Source organism: Lepidochelys olivacea (genome assembly GCF_965140295.1).
Source record: "Lepidochelys olivacea isolate rLepOli2 genome assembly, chromosome: 3".
Taxonomy (NCBI): domain Eukaryota; kingdom Metazoa; phylum Chordata; order Testudines; family Cheloniidae; genus Lepidochelys; species Lepidochelys olivacea.
The window spans coordinates 138,940,439-138,965,277 of NC_140413.1; the positions used below are offsets into that span (position 1 = coordinate 138,940,439).

The window sequence follows — 24,839 nt, forward strand, 5'->3', positions numbered from 1 at the left end:
AGTAATGCAGAGTTAGTTTTTCATAGCCTAATGCTTGTAAGAAACATTTAAACATACTTAGGATAAATTTAATCTTTATACAATGGACATTTTAAAAAATAATTGCTTCTTCCTATTAGAAATGTGTGTTCCCTAAGGCCCCAGTCCTGCAAGTTGCCTTGTGCCATATATTTATTGTTTTTGCAAAACTGATTGCAGGATCAGAGACCAAAGTAAATGCACCGCTAGGTAATACCATGGTCTGCTAAGAAAGTACTGATCCTCCTTCTGAATGGTCAATCTGTTGTTATACCTCATACTCTCTTTTTGCATAAATAGGACCCTACCAAATTCATGGCTGTGAAAAACACGTCACTGACTGTGAAATCTGGTCTCCCCCGTGAAATCTGTATAGTATAGGGTAAAAGTACACACAAGACCAGATTTCACGAGGGAGACCAGCGTTTCTCAAACTGGAGGTCCCCAGCAAGAGAGGGCTGGGGGGAGGGGAGTGCAAGGTAATTGTAAGGGGGTTGCAGTATTTCCACCCTTACTTCGGCACTGCCTTTAGAGCTGAGTGGCTGGAGAGCGGTGGCTGCTGGCCAGGCACCCAGCTCTGAAGGCAGGGCCCTGTCAGCAGCAGTGCAGATATAAAGGTGGCAATATCATACCATGCCCTCTAACTTCGGCACTCCATTGCCTCAGGAACCCTACAGTTACAACACCATGAAATTTCAGATTTAAATATCTGAAATTATTAAATTTACAGTTTTTAAAATCCTATGACCGTTAAATTGACCCAAATGGACCGTGAATTTGGTAGGGCCCTATGCATAAAGAATGTAGTAACTTGAAACCTACAAATACCATTTTCCCCTCAAATACCCATTTTGAGAGTAATCAGGTGTGCTAAAATTAGAGTGAATTTAATTTGCTGAAAATTGTCATTACTGCGTTAGATTTGAGTGTCCCTGATATGAGTTTGATGTTCTCCAAAATTATAGCTACAGTGTAAAATGCAACATCAAACTGCAATATAAAGCTTGTAATAAATCTGTTAATTACTGATATCCATACTTAATTTTTTTCTTTGACTTATTAAGGATTTCAACTGAGATTTTACGTTTTTATATATAAATATCCTGTTTTACAGACTTTGAAAAGTGGGTCAGGAGTTATGCAGGTTCTGGGTTTGGTTCTCGCATTTGGAAATTACATGAATGGTGGAAACAGGACACGGGGACAGGCAGATGGGTTTGGATTGGACATTCTTCCAAAGCTGAAAGATGTTAAGAGCAGTGTAAGTATATTGACTGTAGAACAATATTTCATTCTTTACTAACAGAGTGCTGCTTTATCGCACTTTTCTTAATAAATGTTTACCAGACCTCATATAAAGTTAAAGCTAGTATCAGACAGAAATATTTATCAGTGGATACAACTTTGATTGCACTTATAGAGTGAATTTATTTGTAGAACAATTTGGAAATGAATCTGCCTTCTCTATGGCTATTAAACTGATGAACAAATCAGTCTCTTAAATTAGAAATTGTCTTACTCCCTAACTTAGTGTATATTTGAATTTCCATATGCTGCATATTTATGGTTTTTATTTTCAGTGAGTGTTTCCTTCAATATAATTAATTTTACTCTTTAAAACTATATATGTTTCAGAAGTGGAAACTGTTGTAACAAAAAACAGTTCTAGTAAATACTGATTTTGAAGTATTTGGGAGAGAGAAAATAGTGAAAAATGACTAAGTAGGTGTTATGTCAAGGTTCCTCGCCCACTCTGAACGCTAGGGTACAGATGTGGGGACCTGCATGGAAACCTCCTAAGCTTATCTTTACCAGCTTAGGTCAAAACTTCCCCAAGGTACAAAATGTTCCACCCTTTGCCCTTGGATTGGCCGCTACCACCACCAAACAAATACTGGTTACTGGGGAAGAGCTGTTTGGACGCGTCTTTTCCCCCAAAATACTTCCCAAAACCTTGCACCCCACTTCCTGGACAAGGTTTGGTAAAAAGCCTCACCAATTTGCCTAGGTGACTACAGACCCAGACCCTTGGATCTTAAGAACAATGAACAATCCTCCCAACACTTGCACCCCCCACTTTCCTGGGAAATGTTGGATAAAAAGCCTCACCAATTTGCACAGGTGACCACAGACCCAAACCCTTGGATCTGAGAACAATGAAAAAGCATTCAGTTTTCTTACAAGAAGACTTTTAATAGAAATAGGAGTAAATAGAAGTAAAGAAATCCCCTCTGTAAAATCAGGATAGTAGATACCTTACAGGGTAATTAGATTCAAAACATAGAGAATCCCTCTAGGCAAAACCTTAAGTTACAAAAAAGATACACAGACAGAAATAGTTATTCTATTCAGCACAATTCTTTTCTCAGCCATTTAAAGAAATCATAATCTAACACATACCTAGCTAGATTACTTACTAAAAGTTCTAAGACTCCATTCCTGGTCTATCCCCGGCAAAGGCAGCATAAAGACAGACCCACAGACCCTTTGTTTCTCTCCCTCCTCCCAGCTTTTGAAAGTATCTTGTTTCCTCATTGGTCATTTTGGTCAGGTGCCAGCGAGGTTACCTTTAGCTTCGTAACCCTTTACAGGTGAGAGGAGTTTTCCTCTGGCCAGGAGGGATTTTAAAGGGGTTTACCCTTCCCTTTATATTTATGACATGTTATAATTACCATATGAAATACCTAATACTGGGAGTCCTAACATCTAAAATGTGATGTGTTTCCTATACTAACCCAAGTTTCGTCATATGAATCTGTCAGGCCTGTATATACAATACAGAGAGTCACTGGGCTGTGGAACAGTTTCATGAAAGAAATGGTAGTGATGGTAAATATCCTATTATTAAAGCTGCCTAGCATAGCCATTTGGGTGAAAATGGTAAGCAAGGCAAAGGCACTATACACCCACGGTTATAGCACTGACTCCTGGAGTGAGCTGATTATATCAGAAACTCAACTTTCATTTAGGAAAGCAAAGTAAGTTTCAAGCCTTCCTGGTTGTGAAGAAAAGCTTGAAAATATGACCTGAGTATAAATGTGATCCGATGTAATATCTGCAGAGAGACTGAAATATTTTTTCATTTAAGGCCACAACTCAGCAAAGTAGTTAAGCATCTTTTTGGCTTTAAGTACTTCCTTAAGTCCATCCCTATTCAGCAAAGGACTTAAGGGTGTGTTTTGCTGTTAACAGCATCATTCAGTAAGGAACATTAGCTTCCATTCAGAATTCCCTTGCTCTTCTAGAATAAAGGTGATTTAATTGTAGCTTTTTAAAAAAAAAAGTTAATAGACCCTACTATACTTTAAATATGACATAGTAACACAATAAAATTTAACTTTATTATTTTGTTTTTTCTACACAGGATAATAGCAGAAGTCTTCTATCATATATTGTCTCATATTATTTGCGTAATTTTGATGAGGTGAGTGAGTTACCTTTGCCAATTTAAATAAAATTACATAAACTTATTATTAAAACTTGTATTACCTTATATTGGTTAAGACTACTTTAATCTGTATGTTCTTATTCATAAGTAATACTAGTGCTAACTGTCCACTATCTGTTTTAATAAGTAAAATTTTAATAAGTGCTAGTTATTTAAAATGTATACCTTTAAAAATAAAGGTAAAGTAAATGTTCATTTATATTTTTGTCAGGATGCTGGAAAAGAGCAATGCATCTTTCCTCTTCCAGAGCCACAGGACCTCTTTCAGGCTTCACAAATGAAATTTGAAGACTTTCAAAAAGATCTTCGCAAACTAAAAAAAGATTTGCGAGGTACTGTAACTAGATCAGACTACAGATATGTCAATAACATATAGCTCTATTTCACTTTTTGTATAATTTCTGGAAACTTGCTCATCTGTAAAATACATTATGAAAGGTAGATCTTACCTCCTACGTTTTGCCTTTGTATCCTTGACTTGATTAACTCTACTGGTTGGTGTTTTTAGAGCGAGTGATCAGCATATGTTATAGCCATGGTATCAAGATTTTTAAATGAATTACATGTCAGGAAAATGTTCAGATGCAGTTCTGAGTATTGCTGAGGAGTAAAGATGAAGCAGCATAAACTAGCTGCCCCAGTTTCCCTGGAGACAACCCCTGCCCCCAGTTCAGCCTTGTGAAGTGAGTTCATACAGTAGCTTTTGCAGTTTGCAAATGATTATCTGGTGGATATTGTCTGATCCCGATACCCAAGAATGAAGGCATATAGACGCTGATTCAGAATGGTTCTTGAAGTTAGGTGCAGGTTTAAGTACTTCATAGATTCATAGATACTAAGGTCAGAAGGGACCATTATGATCATCTAGTCTGACCTCTTGCACAGAATTTCACCCACCCACTCCTGCGAAAAACCTCTCACCTATGTCTGAGCTATTGAAGTCCTCAAATCGTGGTTTAAAGACTTCAAGGAGCAGAGAATGCTCCAGCAAGTGACCCGTGCCCCATGCTACAGAGGAAGGTGAAAAACCTCCAGGGCCTCTTCCAATCTTCCCTGGAGGAAAATTCCTTCCTGACCCCAAATATGGCAATCAGCTAAACCCTGAGCATATGGGCAAGATTCACCAGCCAGATACTACAGAAAATTCTTTCCTGGGTAACTCAGATCCCACCCCATCTAATATCCTATCACAGGCCATTGAGCCTATTTACCATGAATATTTAATTACCAAAACCCATGTTATCCCATCATACCATCACTTCCATAAACTTATCCAGTTTAATCTTAAAGCCAGATAGATCTTTTGCCCCCACTGCTTCCCTTGGAAGGCTATTCCAAAACTTCACTCCTCTGATGGTTAGAAACCTTAGCCTAATTTCTAGTCTAAACTTCCTGGTGGCCAGTTTATATCCATTTGTTCTTGTGTCCACACTGGTACTGAGCTTAAATAATTCCTCTCCCTCTCCGGTATTTATCCCTCTGATATATTTATCGAGAGCAATCCTATCTCCCCTCAACCTTCTTTTAGTTAGGCTAAACAAGCCAAGCTCCTTGAGTCTCCTTTCATAAGGCAAGTTTTCCATTCCTTGGATCATCCTAGTAGCCCTTCTCTGTACCTGTTCCAGTTTGAATTCATCTTTCTTAAACATGGGAGACCAGAACTGCACACGGTATTCCAGGTGAGGTCTCACCAGTGCCTTGTATAACGGTACTAAAACCTCATTATCCTTACTGGAAATACCTCTCCTGATGCATCCCAAGACCGCATTAGCTTTTTTCACAGCCATATCACATTGGAAGCTCATAGTCATCCTGTGATCAACCAATACTCCAAGGTCCTTCTCCTCCTCTGTTACTTCTATTGATGCGTCCCCAGCTTATAACTAAAATTCTTGTTATTAATCCCTAAATGCATGACCTTACACTTCTCACTATTAAATTTCATCCTATTCCTATTACTCCAGTTTACAAGGTCATCCAGATCCTCCTGTATGATATCCTGGTCCTTCTCTAAATTGGCAATACCTCCCAGTTTTGTATCATCCGCAAACTTTATTAGCACACTCCCATGGATTAGGGTCATAATTCCTCATATGTCACCATGAGAAATTTTCAAAGCTGTTTTTTTTGCATTGACAAAAGCTGAAATATCTTTACATTAAGAGTGAAATTTGCACCATCCATGTGGAGTTATTGGGCCTTGTGTGGGGGAATTAAGCATGGGTTATATGGGGATGGAAATTATATTTCTTCCTCAACCTACCATGGGGCTGCAGCCTGATCACTCTAGTGCCATTGCTTCAGCCCCTAACCTGGAATAGTGACTGCTCAGTTTGTTAGGGCGACTGAATCCATGTAGCTACATCTTCCATGATCTCTTCTGCACACTTCTCTTAGCAATAGCCAATTTGGGACCAGTGTAGGAGCTCTTCCAGGTCCTATATAGAGGAACCCACTCAAAACCAAACCACAGTCCTTCACAGCTTTACTGCATGCCTTGAATGGTGCAGAATGCCTTATGCTGGCCCTCCACACCATGGGAGAATGTCAACCTAGGTGCAAAAACTAGTGTTAATACAACATTAAAAATACAAGTTCAAGCACTCACAAGTCAGGAAATTCCAACAGTTAAAGTTGCTCTAGGTATGTTAAGCTCACCACCTTGGACACTTTATGCATTATCCGGAATAAATTAGTGCATTTAAGGTTTTCAATGGGGCAAAGTTAACCATGTCCGAATGCTGTTTTTAAAATGTCATATAACTTTTATCTGAAAAAAGGGAGAAAATGAATCTGGCTTCAATTGCCTTTCTTATAACTATTTATTTAGCTCATGCTTTATTCAAGCATTGCTGATTTTCCAATGGATCTTATAAATTCCTTAAACTAGCAAGTTCCTACCTAAATAGCTGAACACTTAGGGCTAGAATCTGCAAGGTGAAGATCGTCTCCTGACACAGTACTTCTCTGCATTTGACAGCAGTGATAGCTGACAAAACTCAAGAGGTGTTCAGTACCTTGAAATATTAGATCCTTAAGTAGCTGTGTGCACATGCATTCATGTTTAAGTGCAAGGTTGTAGACTCTTAGTGAAATTCTTACCCCATTGCAGTCGATGGCAAATCTCCTATTGACTTCAGTAGGGTCAGAATTTCACCTTTATTTTTTTTTTTTTAACTGCAAGTCAGAAACTTTCAATCACTCATAACTTTGGTACAACAAAGACTGTTTTCAATTCGAACAAAGGCACCAGTCCATTTCACTTTTAAAAAATACGGTGTCCATATTCAAAAAGTATGTTAAAATTTTATTACAATGGGCTTTTTTCTTACCCTCCTAAAATTTTAAAAAAAAAAAGAAGAAGAAGAAAAAAAATTACCTTTTTGAATAGAGATCAGTCATGGGAAACCTCAGTCCAATAGGTTTGTTTCAGAATGAGATTGGAAAATATAGCAATTGCTGGAATCAGCTGCTAGACTTATGGTTACAAAGGTTTCCATTTTAAGCCTTTATTACAATCTAAATATGTAAGTAACACACAGAGAGACATGCAGACTTAAAGCCATATTGGATTTGTTTTAGATGATTTCTGTGAAATGCTAATTCACAGTGATCAGCTTGGATGCTTGCTTGTATCAAAGGGGTAGGTTTTTTGAGATGCTTCAAGGAAAAAAAACACTCATGATTTCCATATCTTTATGCCTTTCCCATTATGTCTGCATAGGCTTTTGTCTATGTTTAAGTTTATGAATTGTATGCCTTGCGGTTTGCAAATATTAGTGAAGAAAACCTGTTCCAAGAGTTTAATTAGTCTAAAAGTGTTAATCTAAAAGAATTTTGGAAAAGTAAGTTGGATGCCTGCTGCCTTCTTGCTTGGAACAGAGATTTCAGTTACAAAATGGTAAAAAATGAGGAATTAAAGATATACACAAATTACAGTGTACCAGTGTACACCATACATTATTAAACTCACAGGCAGTTTATTTCTGATGTTCTTGTTTAAAAAGAATATATGGTGGGGATTAATGTGTTATGTACTAGACATTTTAATAAACAGAAGACTGAAGAACAGCTAGGTATTTTATTAATATACCTACTGAATTTGTCTCCATCAATTGCCCCCAGATTTCTCAGCTCTCCAGGATTCTCAATTTAGCCTTTCTGAGTTCAGTGACATATAGTTTGCTAAGCAACCTGATCTGCTTTTGATCTCTCCTGGCTGTCAGCAGCCCTCCTTCATGCAGTCATGACAAGTAATGACTTCTGTTCTTATGTCATTCCACGAGAGAAATTTTAGCACTCACCACATGACATAAATCAACTGACCATGTAAAGAGAGTCAGGTAGCTAAGGTCACAGAAACAATGGAAGAAGATTTTTGATGCAAAGGTTTCTGCATTGTGTATATCTACTATTTAGGATTATCAAAGTAATTTTCTAGATGTGAAAGGGTATTTTTGTTTCCATTACTACACGGATTTTGAAATCTACCTTTTAGGTGAATCAAAGACTTTCACTGGAAGTAAAAAGGGGAAGGGTCTTCATTGATACCTGGCATCTGAGGTATAGTACTCATCAGAAACTACACCAAATTCTAGCCATCAGAGTGATGGAGATTGGAGGAGAGGAAGGGGAGGAAGATAACGTAGAAAACTGGACTTGGATTCAGGGCAGGGAAGAGGTAAAACACTAAAAAGGCAGTAAGAAGTATAGTGTTTTCCACTGAAAGCATCTGATGAAGTGAGCTGTAGCTCATGAAAGCTTATGCTCAAATAAATTTGTTAGTCTCTAAGGTGCCACAAGTACTCCTTTTCTTTTAGTGTTTCTGAAGCACTTCTTATGGTGAGTTTAAACCATCTGGAAAATGGCTCTTGTCATGGGAGCTCTACAATAGTAAATTAATTCACAAGCATAAAATTCATCAGTTGTAATGTATTGCCCAACTTCCACTAAAGTTCCAGTGAAATAGAATTAAAAACACAAGGTTAGATTTATTTTCTGCCTAACTAGTAAAAATGTAAGAACCCAACCAAGTATAGTATGAACTGACTGATCTAAAATCCTGAATCTGCCAGAGCTTGTTTGCGTGTCATGATGTGGTAGTACTATTATCATATTCAGTTGACAACCATGGACATTATAAATTAACAAGGTAATTGTGGTGACATAAACAATATGCTTTTTAGTGCTATTTTGTATGTATTCTGAGAATCTACGATTCGCTGAATAATCCTGCATTTGCATGGGGATAGACTAGATTACCGAATCAGTCTCTCCCATCTCTGAATTATGTGACTGAAAAATGTTTATAAGAATACTTAGCACTTGTGCAGAATGTCATATTTTCAAAGTATTTTCCGGAAAAGCTTCAGCAACCCTGAGAGGTATACAAATATTCCTGATTTACCACATCTACAATTTTCTTTTGCTTTTACCTGGAACTATAAGCCTCTGCTCTTGTGTCTGTGATTTGACACATGGAGAGCCAAATTCACAATTTGCAAAGCAATCACCATTCATGAGTGGTGATGAATTAGGTCAAAAGGGCAGTAATATCATGTACTCAGAGGTTAATGTCCAAAAAGCACATTACCCTCATCTGTACTTGAATGTCATCCTCATTCCTGCAAATCCCTATTTGTCCCAATTTTCAGCCCATATCCACCTTCAACTATCCTCCCAACCATTTGCGCATGATGCTTGGCATCAGATTAGTGCTGATCAAGGGAGCAACCACAGGGGTCACTCAATGATTTGCTACCCTCTCCCGCACCAGGCCTGAATGTGCTTCTATGCTTGTATTCCCAGTCTTCGGGGAAGGCGAATAGAGTAAGTTACATGAGGAACTCCTCAACTCTGAGAGGGCTGAATTAATTGACTCTGCAATACTCCTCTTGCTATCTGTTCTAAATATATTTTGTAGCACCATCTCATAATTTTTTAATAAATTCGTCCAGTGTTTCATTGTTTTTAGTCTCAAAATTTAAGTCTTGCGATCACATCAATTAATTTTTTTACAAATGTTAAGACTTTAAAGATCATTAAATATTTTTTACAGTTTTCTATCTATATGAGGCAGTGTGATGAGATACAGAGCCAGATGTGTAATATTAACATGCTCATTTTCAGAAAAGATGCTTACTGCCTTTTTATTAGTAAATGCCAAATCTGTCAAGATAAATATTAGTTAAATACACCAATACATCTGTGCTTGAGGAAGTCACTCAATTCCAGTTATTCCGAAGCATAGAGAGCATGCTAAAAAAAAATAAAATATTGCTTTTGCTTATAAATCATGAACTCTGCATCAACACACTCCAGCAGCTTGTGCAGCCATCACTGAATGGGTTAATTACTGAAACTGTGCAGCATGCAGACTCCTAAACCTAAACCAGATGTAAACTAAAGCCAGGCTTTCAGTCAATCTGTGAGTCATGTTTTACTGTCCTTAAAACTCCAAACAAGGAGCTGTCTATGAAAGCCCTTGAAGCCTGAGCAGTTCTTAGTGTAAGTCTTAACAATACCAAAAAAATAAATAAAAGAAAACTGAGAGCTTGTTCTATTTGTGGCAGAGTTTGTCTTTCAGATGATGCTAGTTTCATTCCCCTTCATGAAATTCTTAACTGTCCTTAAAGTTGCAGATTGTAGTTGTAAATGTTACATGAAAACACTGGAGGTGCTGGGAAAACAGTTGTTAGACCCTACATTTTATCACTTCTATTGTACATCTCGAGAGTGTCACTTAACCAGAAAGTACACATACTCATCACATATTTCTTGTTCACTGAAACATCTTCTCCATTCCGTTTCTCTTCAGACTGTGTAAGTGGTCCTTGATCAGTTTGGGCTCTTTGATTGTGTTCAGTTTTACTGTGCTAACCTCATAGCAAATAAAATCTGCCATGTTAGGATAGATGAACTTGGTCAGGTAAAAGGAGAGTCACCCAAACCTTGAACCAAACGTATGCTGCTGTTGAAAAATGTCTTTTGTATTAGAGGCTTTGTTCATAGAAATACCGGGTGAGGCAGAGGCTATTCTCATGGTATTAGACACATCTGGAACTGGGAAGCTTTAGAAATATTACCAAAGCTTGTTATCAGATTTTCCATCCAATTTTCCTTCCGTCTACCTTTTCCAATTTTCAGACCAGCAAGATATGGATGAGAGTCTGAAGTATGGATACCTGAATATTTATGCTTGTCCATCACTGTTTTAAAGTGTTCTCATTTCACATATACTGTATTATGCAGGGAGGAAAATAATACATACTGTGGTAGACTGACTATTCAAAAATGTGTGGATACTAATCAGAGAGCAACATACGTGTGTGAAATATCATCATGCTTCAAGAAATATCAAACACTAATTGTCTAAGTGTTAGAAACTTTCCCCATGACAAAGTTTCTGAATTAGTCCAGTACGAGGTTTATACATAGTCCTCTGAAGCATATGGTGCTGGTCATTTTTGAAGACAAGATACCAGCTTGTATGTACCGTTGGTCTAATCCAGTGTAGCATTTCCTATGTCCATATGCTGATGTTAGGTATTTTTTTTATTTAAGATTTTAAACTTCTTAGAAGAAAGTACAAGGGCAGTACAATCCTAATGAGTAGTATAGACTGCAGGGTTCTGAAATCTATTGTCTTACAAAGCTGTGTACAGTAGAGTTCTTTGCTATTTACTACTTTCTATTCATATTTGGAAAATAGAGATGGAAAGACCAGCTTGACAGCTGAGAAGGTAATTCAGTTTATAACGCTATTCAGACCTTGGCTTCATTTGAGATGGCCAACAAGACTGTCAGCTGTGGTGACTGTGGTCACCAATTTGTGATTGTGATGTATACATACCCCTGTTCACTTTACCTGTACCGGCAAACCAGACATTTTTGCAGTTTCAGATAAGTCCCTGACGTTTTTTGCTTTCTTCCTGCAATCCAGTCATTTGCTTTCATGTTTAGAGACTTCTAAAGTTATGCAGGTAACAAGGAAACCCCAGGGTGGCAGTTAATTTGCAGTGAACATAGCATAGAGGAAATCAGATATGAGGGCCCTTTTTAAAAAGGAGTAGAGATGGGACCAATTATTTAAGGTGGTAAATTTAATGCAGTTTGGATCAGAGGCCTGATAGAAGGGAGAGGATGCTATAGTTTTTGTTTCATATTCAAACTTCTGGATACTTACTTCAACTGAACCTCCTTGAGCTTTACCAACTGATAGACCCAGTCCCTGGATATTGTTAATGTTTAGCTAGGCTCTTTTATTGAGAGCAATGTCTTTAAACTGGGGCTGTCAAGCGATTAAAAAAATGAATCCCATTAATTGTGCTATTAATTGCACTGTTAAACAATAATAGAATACCATGTATTTAAATATTTTGGATGTTTTCTACATTTTCAAGTATATTGATTTCAATTACAACACAGAATACAAAATGTACAGTGCTCACTATATTTATTTTTATTACAAATATTTGCACTGTAAAAAACAAAAGAAATTATATTTTTCAATTCACCTAATACAAGTACTGTAATGGAATCTTTATCATGAAAGTTGAACATACAAATGTAGAATCATGTACAAAAAATAATTGCATTCAAAAATAAACAGTCTACAAGTCCACTCAGTCTTACTTCAGCCAATTGCTCAGACAAACAAGTTTTGTTACAATTTGCAGGAGATAATGCTGCCCGATTCTTGTTTACAATGTCACCTGAAAGTGAGAACAGGCATTCTTCACATGGCATTGTTGTAGCCGGTGTCACAACATATTTACGTGCCAGATGCGCTAAAGATTCATATGAGCCTTCGTGCTTCAACCACCATTTCAGAGGACATGTGTCCGTGCTGATGACGGGTTCTGCTTTATAATGATTCAAAGCAGAGTGGACTGAGTTAGATGCCACCAGAAGAAGGTTGATTTTCTTTTTTGGTGGTTTGGGTTCTGTAGTTTTTGCATCAGAATGTTGTTCTTTTAAGACTTCTGAAAGCATGCTCCACACCTTGTCCCTCTCAGATTTTGGACGGCACTTCAGATTCTTAAACCTTGGGTCGAGTGCCGTAGCTATTTTTTTGGAAATCTCACATTGGTACCTTCTTTGTGTTTGATCAAATCTGCTGTGAAAGAGTTCATAAAATGAACATGTGCTGGGTCATCATCTGAGACTGCTAAACATGAAATGTATGGCAGAATGCAGGTAAAACGGAATGCAGGTAAAACGGAGACATACAATCCTCTCTCCAAAGAGTACAGTCACAAATTTAATTGACGCATAATTTTTTTTAACGAGCATCATCAGCATGGAAGCATGTCCTCTGGAATGGTTGCTGGAGCATAAAGGGGCATACAAATGTTTAGCATATCTTGCACGTAAATACCTTGCAGTGCCGGCTACAAAAGTGCAATGCAAATGCCTGTTCTCACTTTCATTTGACATTGTAAATAAGAAGCGGGCAGCAGTATCTCCCATAAATGTAAACAAAAATGTTTGTCTTAGCGATTGGCTGAACAAGAAGTAGGACTGAGTGGACTTGTAGGTTCTAAAGTTTTACATTGTTTTGTTTTTGAGTGCAGTTATGTAACAAAAAAAAATCTACATTTGTAAGTTACACTTCCATGATAAAGAGATTGCACTATGGTACGTGTATGGGGTGACTTAAAATATTATTTCTTTTATCATTTTTACAGTGCATATACTTGTAATAAAAATAATATAAAGTGAGCACTGTAAACATTGTAGTCTGTTGTAATTGAAATCCATATATTTGAAAATGTCGAAAAACATCCTAAAATATTTAATAAATTTTAATTGGTATTCTATTGTTTAACAGTGTGATTAATTGCAGTTAATTTTTTTGAGTTAATTGTGTGAGTTAACTGCGATTAATCGACAGCCCAATTTTAAACATTATCAAGTTAAGTGAAATCAAATAGATTTTACAAAGTATGTAACAAACTGTGCCGGCATTCTTGTGTCACTTATTCCACACAATTTCACTCACTTTCCCTTGCACTACTAAGAATTTAGTAAAGGAACATTGAAGAAAAGCATATACAGGCAGTGAAATATGGAAAGGCAGGAGTACTGCCTGTATCGTTTGTGCTCCTATCATCTTTGCTTCCTTTAGTCATGCTGTGGAATAATAACAGCTCAGCAGGACAGAGGTTTTTAGACTCCAGTGAAACGTGTAGAACATGATCTATGAGTACATCTAACAGTTCTGTTTAGAGAGATTATGATCCTAAAAAGTAGTTTGTTGATCTGGGGGACTGAAGACTACCAAACCTAAAAGACATGTTACGTCTGTTCTATAGACCATAATGAATCACTGGTTAATTTTAGACGCTGACGCGTTATAGACCGGTAGGTGATGATACCACTGCCTGACTAATGGCAGTATCAGCATGCCTCCCACTGTTTCTAAAGGGTGTGATGTTGCATTTGGGGCCTTAATTTTCAGCACCTGTATACCTAATTGGACAAAGTAAGATGTATTTTTCTTCCTTTTCTGTGTTTTTCCATTGTCTTTGAAGGATCTACACATGGTTGGCAATTTTTGCCAGGAATGGGGTGAATGTTTTTCCAAAATGAGAACTTTTGCCTCAACCATCACCCATTTTATAACTGAATTTGAACCAAGCTCCCTCTTTTGTGGTTTTGATGCTATTAGATGAAGGCCTCCATAATCCAAAACCTGACTCATTATACAGGGTTGTTCTGTTCCAGTATCAGTGTGAGTGGAGGCCATTTGTGGTAACATACATTGCAAGGGAAAGTACTAGTGTACCATGCTGAATAGTAGTAAGTCTTCAGCTCCCTGTACACCTGCTCCCTTAGTCACAAGACCACAGATTTAAAAAAAAAACAACACAAAAAGGTTGTGGGTGGATATCAGGCATGTGGACATAGACTTCAGCACAATTCTCTTAATGCCAGGTGCTTCTTCATTTAAGTTCCTTTCTTAATTTCGCATTTTTTTTTCTCTTAGGTTCTATGTCTGACACTAGGAAGGAGTTACTTCGGGGTAGCATAGCAGCAGTCTGATGCAGAATTAGGATCTCAGGAACTCCCTTTCCTGCCACTCAGTTCTTCCTTGTATTTAGATACATGCTACACAGAGACTCTATAGGATCAAGCCCTCAGAGTATTTTCTTTATCATTTTCTAGTCTGGATCGAAACAGAAGGTGCAAGGATAGTGAAAGTGTTTGTTCCTGAAGTTTATCCACTGTGGGAATTCCCCAAATCTTATTAATTCTTGAGGTTTGCAGTCCAGTTTTCCCAACCAAGCTGCTTGGCTGAATCAAACCTGAACTCTGAATCTTTTTAGGATCACTAATGTCAAACTTTAGTCCTTTCACATAAAACAACAGATTGTAGAAACAGAGGTTTTCTTTTGTTTTTAAGATTCACATGTCATGGGAGATGTTTCAGGACTCTAAATAGTTCTGTGAAGAAAGAAAGATTAAGCATTTCATTCTGACAATATTACATCTGTTTTTCTTTTCCAAAGCAAAGAGAATAAGAAAGATAGTGTATCTGCGCATTTCCTTAAAGACTCTGAAGGGGAACTGCTGTAGGCTGTTGGCATGGGTATAGCCTACGATCCCTGGGGGGCACTTATCCTCAAAGGAGCCACACTTATCTTCTCCTAAATTGACTGAGATATCAGGAGGTCATCCTGAATTGTAGCTGATGACTTAAAAGAATAAAAAGTTTGACTATGTCAAAAATGATGAGTAATCCATAGCCTGGGAAGAGACACTGAACTCATGTGATGTTACCTAGGCTGTTATAGCAATTTGTGGCAGAGTGCAAGATCTTTCAGATGGTCATCCGATATTTCTGGATTGGCTCCCTTTGGAAAATCTCCATTGACCCATAATACTGTTTGAGTGTTTGGGATCAAACTCCTTTTTGACTAATTATGTTTTGTAGTTTTCAGTTTACCCACCTAAAAGATCCCTCTTCAGTTTTCTTTTATCTAAATTAGATAAGGTACTCATCTTCACTTCCTGTCCTAAACTCTTGTATGGTGTTCGACAGCGTAATTGAACACCTCCCATATTTCACTCTAGAAGTGGCTACATATATTAGTTTGTGAAGCATTTTGAGAAGCTTTTTGGTGAACAGTCTCCTATTAAATGTATGAGACCATTTCTGAAAAGGCTTCATGTGGAGTACAATTGTTTTCTTTTCGTGTAGTAAAAAGTTTACATTCTTGCCTCAAAGACACAGCAGAAGTGGGAGAAAAGGTAGAGAATGCTGCACTGGAGCACTTTCACTAAGCATGGAATTGACCTAATATAACACTTATTCACTAAATAAATGAGCAGATTCTCCAAACCCTAGAAAATCATCACATCCAGTAGTAATTCCATTCTTGTATTGTATTGACTTAGCACGTGTACGTGTTTCATAAACCTTCCTACAGGAGTGTGCAGATATGTAACATTTGTTTTCAAATAAGTTGCTACACAAGCAAAGAAGGCCTGTTTAACTTTTTTTTAAATTGAATAGGGCTACTGATGTTTTTTACTAAGTCTGTTCGCATTTCTCCTCTATCTTCAATTATACTTTAAAACAAGAAAAGGAATCAGAATATTTACAGCTGTCAATGTCCCACTAACTTTATGCCTTTTGTGTGGCTCACCATTGAATAATTTGATTTGATTTCCATTTATCTGTGTACTTTTGATCATTAGCATTTTTTACAGTTGTGGAAAACAATGATAAAAGAAATGCCCACAAAGTGTGTTTTCGGGCTTCATGTTCAATTAATTAAAAAGAAAAATAAGAAAAAACCTTTGGTACATCTTAATTTGTTGCTGGGCATCTGGATTCCATTGTTATTCAGGGTGTGATTACCACTTAGAGCCTTGTTAAATTTGAATTACATTATCTAGCTCTCCAGGGATTTTTCCTAAAGTCATTTTCTTTTGCACTGTGTATGACAGCAGTGTGGTTTAGGCCTCCAGTGATTGTTTCTGACACATGAGCTTTTGGATCTCTAAAACAGATTGCTATTCTCTAGGGGTCTAGAGTGATGACAGTTTAAATATTCATTTTATATTGGATAAGCAGAGTATGGTAGTAAATCTCTTTATCACAGAAGTGCCTTTTAGAAACAATACCACAACTGCTCTGTTGTAGATAAGGTAAAACAAATAATCCTGTTTAATTTAAAGGTACTATTTAGGGTGAATTGTACCATTTTTGTAACATTATATGTTTGGGGTTTTTATGCAGATTTGATTTTAGGCAGAAGCAGTACTTTTGCATTAAAAGATGTGGTAGCTTTTGACCACCAAAGAGGATTTTTTCCCCCTTTTATAGAACTTAGAGCTACAAGTGGTCTGAAAGAAGTGTCAAGTCTGGCATTGCCCAAGAGTTGAGTTCTGTTGGTTCATTGCAGTGTTGGTCCCAGGGTACTAGAGAGACATGATGTGGGTGAGGTAAGATCTTTTATTGGCTCAACTTCTACTGGTGAGAGAGACAAGCTTTTGAGCTAAACAGAGCTGAAGAAGAGCTCTGTGGAGCTCGAAACTTCTCTCTCTCTCTCTCTCTCACCAGTAGCAGTTGGTCCAATAAAAGATCTTACATCACCCACCTTGTCTTTCTATTGGTTCATGACATTTTAAAGCTAGGGCAGTTTGTTTGAACCCATTTGTCACAGATCTTAGTGATCATCCTTTCCTGCCCCCCACTAGGACTGCTGTGAAGGGAATCTAAGCCTCTGTGTTCTGGATGCCCTGGGGTGTGTTGAGCTTCTGGAGCTGAATGGAGTCCAGCTACTGTCCCAATCTAAGGGCCCCATGGAACAATCTCGGAGCACAGACTTTCTAACTGGCACCACCCTCCAAGTGTTGGAACCTGTTGTCCAGCCTCCTAGATGCCCTAGGTGAAGCACTGACCCTTCACATTCCCCAGGACTTGAAATGCTCATCTCCCAGAACTCCACTCTACAGGTGTAAAGCTTCTCGTTTACAGTTTAACTCTCCCAGGAGCGTGTGGTACTTGTGAAGCACAAACACACACACATTTTGTATAATCTTTCAACTTTATGCTCTTTTTATATGTAATCCAATGTAAAGCACAAGAGAGTTCCGATCACAAAAAGCTCTACAAAATCCTAAATGTGATGTCCCTCACCAGCTTACCCTTCCCTTGGGAGTTTTTGGGGAATCCTCTGTGTTCCATGGCAGGGTCCTCCACCCCCTTTTCTACTGTGCCCCTGCAGCAGCCTGCCTCATATTAATCAGCTGCAAAATGGCTCTCTGACCCATGTGAATCCCTTTATAGACTCTTGCTTGGAGTCACCTTTTTTTCTGTCTTTTTGGAAATTTTGCATTACTTTCAAACTCTCCTCCGTGCACACACAAGGTAGAAGTGTCTTCTCCCAATTAGAGCAAAACCTATTGTCCCAGGGTGTTTTACTTCAAGTATACTGTTGTTGAGTGCTGATCACTTACCATTGTCTCTGGCCTGTAGAGACATGATGCCACCCTGCTAATTTAGGGTGGATCCACATACACATAGGCTTTCCGTGACACAATAATTTCATGATAAAATTTCATAGACTCATCCACAATTCAGAAGTGGTACAGACAGAATCCTCAGGGTGTCACATTAAAGCTAGTGCATTTTGTTTGAAAACATGCATAATGTGGCCCCACCATGAGAGCCAGACTACTTTAAGATTTGACCTTGTCCATTCCCAAGTTCTATCAGTCATCATTCTAGTGGCAAACACTCCCTTATACACAAACACATTGCCAAAATTCATCCATTTCATCCTCACCCAAAGCAATTTTACGCTCAACAACAAACACTTTGTCCAAACCATGGGAACTGCCCATGGTACTAGGATGGCTCCCTAATATGCCTATTTCTTCATGGGCCACCTCGAGGAAGAATTTCTGGGAAAATGTACCACAAAACCAATGATATACCTGAGATACATCTATGATATTTTCATCCTCTGGACGGATGACCTAAATTCCATGATAGATTTCCACAACTTCAGCCACTACCACCTATCCATCATACTCTTTCTAGAACACTCCCACACTAGCATCAGCTTCCTGGACACCACAATCAGCTTCAACAATGGAACCCTGCAGACAGCTATATATAAGAAACCCACAGATCACAACATTTTATCTCCAAAAATCTAGGAACCATCCGACATGCACCAAGAAATCAGTTATCTACTGCAAAGTGCTAAGCTACCACAGAATATGCCCTGAGGAGAAAGTCTGGGATACACACATTAACACACTTAAAACTGCCTTCACCAAACAAGGACACTAGAGGACCAGAGAAGTAGATTGCATCATGGAACAGGCCACCCAAGTATGCTGAGAGAACCTGCTTCAATTCAGGGAAAAAAACAACCCACCTACCACACACCTCTAGTGACAACTTGATGGGGATCATATCCTGAAAGATATATTTCCGAGCCCCCTCTTCTGGCATATAAACAACCCCTCAATCAAAAGCAAGCTGCCCAGAGGATGCACCAAATCAAAGCAATACCAGACACTGCCCGAACAACAGATGCAAAACCTGTAGACATATCTCCACTGCCATGATGATCAACGCTCCCCACAACACACCTTTCAAGATCCATGTTCCTACGCATGCCAATCATAATATGTGGTGTACCTCATCCAATGTAACATCTATGTGCGTAAAACCAGACAATCACCAAGTTCTCAAATGAACTCACACAGAAAAATTATAAAAGACAACAACATCCTCTCACCTGTAGGTGAACACTTTTCACAAAATGGTCACTCCCTATCTAACTTTTCAGTCCACATCCCCAAAGGAAACCTGCACAACACCTTCAAAGGGCAAGCCTGGAAGTTTAAATACTAACTTTACTAAACACTAAAAATCGTGGACGCAGTGGTTTTATGCTGCCTCATAACAATCTGTAACCCACTAACTCTCTTTTGTCCTAAGACTGTAGAGGTGTTAATTGCCTGGTTCATCTTGAATGCTCTCTTGCAATATGTGTTTTAACTCCTTATTCCACTTTGTATTTAGCTTTGTAATTCTGATTACCTTTCCCAGACCTGAAGCAGATGTCTGGGTGGCTTGAAAGCTTGTGTCTTTCACCTACAGAAGTTGATCTAATAAAACATATTAACTTAAGCACCTTGTCTCTCTCACTCCCTTTCTTTGTTGCTCTTTAATCATCTAGAATGGTTGCTGTTGAACAAGGCAAGCCACTCCAAGCAAGTCCTACTATTGTAGTAGCAGCGTGCACATTAAGCCTTCTGCTGTGCATTGCTCAGTAATTATAGTTCTGTATTCCCCAGTTTGCATGGAATTTTACACCTTGAATTTTGCTTTAGTTCAATTTCAAATAAACCTAAAATGTTAATGCAAAACTGAACTAAGTTCACTTAGTTGTACCTGGTTTGGGGCTGAAAACCCTGTTTTCAAACAAGATCATATGTTTTTGATATCCCAGACTCACGCCAGGTTCATCAAAGTTGGGAAATATGGCCTGAGTTCTGGGTTCCTGAGTTCTTGTCTCACCCTGCATTCTTAAATCTATTAGAACTTTTCTGTCTTTCTCATGTAAACAGTTAGATCTTTCTGTCTTCCTAATACTGTATTTCTTCACCTTTATTAGAAGTGTCTATGTTAGGTGATACCTTTGCTGTAGGGTGCCTGGTAACTAAGGATTTATAGAGATGCCTCCACTTATATAATGACAGGTTTCAGAGTAGCAGCTGTGTTAGTCTGTATCCGCAAAAAGAAAAGGAGTACTTGTGGCACCTTAGAGACTAACAAATTAATTTGAGCATAAGCTTTCGTGAGCTACAGCTCACTTCATTGGATGCATGCCGTGGAAAATACAGTAGGGGGACTTTATATACACAGAGAACATGAAACAATGGGTGTTACCATACACACTGTAAGGAGAGTGATCAGGTAAGGTGAGATATTACCTGCAGAGGAGAGAGAGAGAGAAAAAAACCTTTTGTAGTGATAATCAAGGTAGGCCATTTCCAGCAGTTGATAAGAACATGTGAGGAACACTATGGGGGAAAATAAACAAGGGGAAATAGTTTTACTTTGTGCAATGACACATCCACTCCCAGTCTTTATTCAAGCCTAATTTAATGGTGTCCAATTTGCAAATTAATTCCAATTCAGTCTCTCATTGAAGTCTGTTTTTATTTTTTTTGTTATAATATTGCCACTTTTAGGTCTGTAATCAAGTAACCAGAGAGGCTGAAGTGTTCTCTGACTGGTTTTTGAATGTTATAATTCTTGATGTCTGATTTGTGTCCATTTATTCTTTTACATAGAGACTGTCTGGTTTGGCCAATGTACATGGCAGAGGGGCATTACTGGCACATGATGGCCTATATCACGTTGGTAGATGTGCAGGTGAACGAGTCCCTGATAGTGTGGCTGATATGATTAGGCCCTATGATGGTGTTCCCTGAATAGATATGTGGACACAGTTGGCAACAGGCTTTGTTGCAAGGATAGGTTCCTGGGTTAGTGTTTTTGTTGTGTGGTGTGTGGTTGCTGGTGAGTATTTACTTCAAAAACAGACTCCAACAAGAGACTGCTGAACTGGAATTAATTTGCAAACTGGACACCATTAAATTAAGCTTGAATAAAGACTGGGAGTGGATGTGTCATTACACAAAGTAAAACTATTTCCCCTTGTTTATTTTTCCCCCTACTGTTCCTCACTTGTTCTTGTCAACTGATGGAAATGGCCCACCTTGATTATCACTACAAAAGGTGTTTTGTTTTGTTTTTCCTTCCTCTCCTGCTGGTAATAGCTCACCTTACCTGATCGTTACAGTATGTATGGTAACACCCATTGTTTCATGTTCTCTGTGTATATAAAATCTCCCTACTGTATTTTCCACTGCATGCATCGAATGAATTGAGCTGTAGCTTTACAAAAGCTTATGTTCAAATTAATTTGTTAGTCTCTAAGGTGCCACAAGTACTCCTTTTCTTTTTTCCACTTATATAGATATTTTGCCGTGCCTGTGCAGTTAAGGTCATATCCCTGGCTTCTACCTGGAAATATTTTGAGACCGAAGCTTCTTTGTCCTTTGTTGACTTCCTGACTTGCATAAGATGTAAGGGAGAAGAGCAAAGGTCCTTTCAAGCCTTTGAGGAGCTAATTACATACTTGTCCCCCCAAGCCCATTGTAGAACAAGTGTTTTCTGTACTGCAGCTTGCAGCCACTGATGGGTAGACTCAGGAAGCTGAAGGAAGGAAAATATATTTTGGAAATAGGAGGAGATCGTACGAGGCTAGAGGTGGGGAAGAATTACAGGGGGAGGAAAGGATGTGTAGAAAGAAGTAAGACAAGGAAAGAGAAGACCAAGAGAAAGGGAAATTTAAAAAAGAGAGAAAAATGGGACCTTAAAATGGAGTTAGGAGTAGGGGAGCTGAACATAAAAACAGAAGGAGAAGTGGAAGAAATAAGGGTAGGATTTTGATCCAGGGAAATATAATTTAATAAATAAGATACGGAGCTCACCCTGCTGGAGCATGGTATAAAATACAGTATATGTTACAGTACATTTACAAAGAGGTAAATACAACACCCCTTCCTCGTTATCGCTTGCTGTTCAAACAATAAGTGTTCCAAATGTTTCCCCACAAAAATCTGGTCACTCCCTGGGTAGCAGATCAGTGGGAGTCAGAGGGTAGCAGGAAGGATGGCCTCTGACACCTATAAGCCCACCACTTACTTTGGGCACCAGTTGTTCATTTATCAGAGAAACATTTGATCAGGAACAAAATTGCTCTCCAGGAAGATTTTATTGTAGCATTTGCATTTGAAGCAGTATTTTTCTAAGGATCATATGCTAGCAAGTTTTGCTGGCTATAAATGTACATAAGTTAATGTATTTTTACTATAGTATTCGTATCTATGCCGTGATTTGTCACCCGAAAGTAATCTGTTATTTCAATTTCAGCATGCGAGACAGAAGCGGGGAAAGTTTATCAGGTATCGCTAGAAGAGCACATCCAGCCTTTCAAAGACAGCATGGAGCAATTCATTAATCAAGGTAAATAATGAAACATCATTTAACCTTTTCAAGACATTTCAAAGGAAAGTTATAGAAACAATGTTTATACATTGGGAGTAAAGAGACAGTTTATTTTGGCATCATAGAAAGATGTGGGTTAGTTTAATCAAATGCCATGCAGTTCTAAAAGATTTGTGGGATGACTGCTGTACTGTCAGTGAGTCACCCTCTTGAGTGGTAGCAAAGACAGATGCTATTGGTTCAAGAGTGTGAACTCATCATGAGTTCGCAACTCTAGTAAAATGTTTGTTTCTTGAAAATATTTTAAAGCTGGACTCATCTCCAAAGCAGTGACTGTTGTGCCAAAAATACGGTGTCTGCAGAGCAGAGGTCTCATTTCAGCTCTTCAGATTACAAAACGTGAGACTAATTTCTTAAGCAAACACAAAAGGCAAATTCAAATGGATAGGCTTGTGGAAAATGCTACGGGAGGGATAAATTTAAATGTATCTAGGCTGATCTTGTCTGAACACTAGGAGGGAAGCACCATAACGGGGGATGGGTTATGCTGTTTCCATGCCCCACCATCAGGATTCTGCAGTAGGTGAGGAAAGCAGCACTGCCAATGAGGGAATGTTCTGAGTCGGAATGTTCTCTGCTGACTTGGCCACAGTGGTTTTCTGGCCAGTACAGTCTACTTATTTGGCTGCTCCTGTCCCCACTCCAGCTTTCTGTAACCATACAACATAATAGAAACAAAAATATTGCTTTTTTTCATGATTGGATAAACAATTGTGTGAGAAGTGAAAGTTTCTTCTGCTTATCCCTTTTAGAGGTCAATAGTGCTGAAGTCTAGAACTGTGTTAACTAATCATCACAAATGGAAATTATCATTGATGGATTGTATTAGAGTTCAATGCCCATTATTTATTTCCAGTGAGCTAGGCAGGTATTAAATGCACATTTTTGCTTCCTAACTGGATCATCAAAGGTAAATAGCATTTTCAAGGTAGTCTTATGGTGACGTTCAGCATGGTTGCACCAGTTCCTGTGACTTCACATGTCATTGAACAGATTTATTTAGATTGATGCCCATAGCCAAAACACCACGTGACCAATCAAATACAAATCAACAGATCATGAAAGGTCCGTCCCCAAATCCTTGCCAAACAGGTCCTAAGCTGTGTCCTGAAAGAATTGGTAAGATCTGCTTTGGAATCAGAGGCCTACATTTTATACTTTATGCCACAATGGTAATTGTTTTTTTGGCATCTATCTTAATGTATATGCAAATAAGGTTATGCATGAGGAAGAAGGAACAACAAATTAAAGGTCATTTGTCAATAGGAAGTAGAGATTCTTTCTGTCAGATGATGTGTTAGGAGCTACAACTTAAGGTCTAATAACTGTTTTACGCATTCCTCTTAAAACTAAAACAATGATTTGAACATGAGGTTTATTTCACCTATACTAATGTAAATCAGAAGAAACGCCAATGATGTTTCTTCATCCCTTTAGGAAAGAACAATGAAAACCTTATTAATGGTCATAAAAGTTGCCTGGCTCCCTATTTAAATTTCTCCACAATTTTTGAGACTGTTTTCCTGCAGCAGTGAATTCCACAGAATGATTATGTGGAGGAGAAGTAATGTTCTATTTTGTCTGTTATAGGTTTACCAGATATTTTTTTTTTCTCAAAGTCATCCCCCTCCCTGATCTTGTATTCATTTTGAGACAGAGAGAAAAGAAGATACTGATAAATCTGATCCTAGAGGTCTAGTCTCCTATCAGAATGTACAGCTGTTACTCCTTTTTGGCATTAGTGGGAGTTTTGTGTGATCATTGTTGGGAGAAGAAACCCCATAACCTCAGAACAGCAGCAAAGTTAAAAATATTATTTGCATGTTCTAATGGAAATTATTACAAGTAGGGGTTATTTAGATGTGTTCTAAATAAACTAGTCTACACTTCTTTAAACCTCGCAAAGGCTACTTTTCAGAAGTCTCTAATGATATTACTATATGAAAAATAGAGCTTAACATATAGGAGAAAAGAATCCTTTAGTTAAGTTCAAAAAATAAAGTAATTTTAAAATACCTTCCATTATGGAACTTTGTTTTTACTTGGTGGGATTGAATTCAGACTTGAAAGAGGCCATGTTTAAAACAGGATTTCTCTTTCCTGTTCAGTGTTTGACAGGCTTTTGATCTAGATATTTTTTCTAAGGGCTTTTGTTGTTTATGTAGGCATAATCGATGAGTCTTTTCAGCTAGACTGCACACACAAGATCATTTAGAAAAACAGAGGGACAACTTTTGGCACCTTTGGGGGATTTATGTG

The 24,839-nt window shown here is 38.1% G+C and overlaps 1 protein-coding gene across 1 annotated transcript in view; it reads left to right on the top strand.

Moving 5' to 3' along the window:
* The window catches only part of FMN2 (formin 2), a 246,456-nt gene that overhangs the window by 160,287 nt on the left and 61,330 nt on the right, over window positions 1–24,839 (top strand). The window contains exons 11-14 of the mRNA XM_084623958.1: window positions 1,133–1,279; window positions 3,383–3,442; window positions 3,678–3,798; window positions 22,446–22,538. Of these exons, the coding sequence (XP_084480084.1) occupies window positions 1,133–1,279; window positions 3,383–3,442; window positions 3,678–3,798; window positions 22,446–22,538 (421 nt within the window). The remainder of the gene's footprint in view (window positions 1–1,132; window positions 1,280–3,382; window positions 3,443–3,677; window positions 3,799–22,445; window positions 22,539–24,839) is intronic.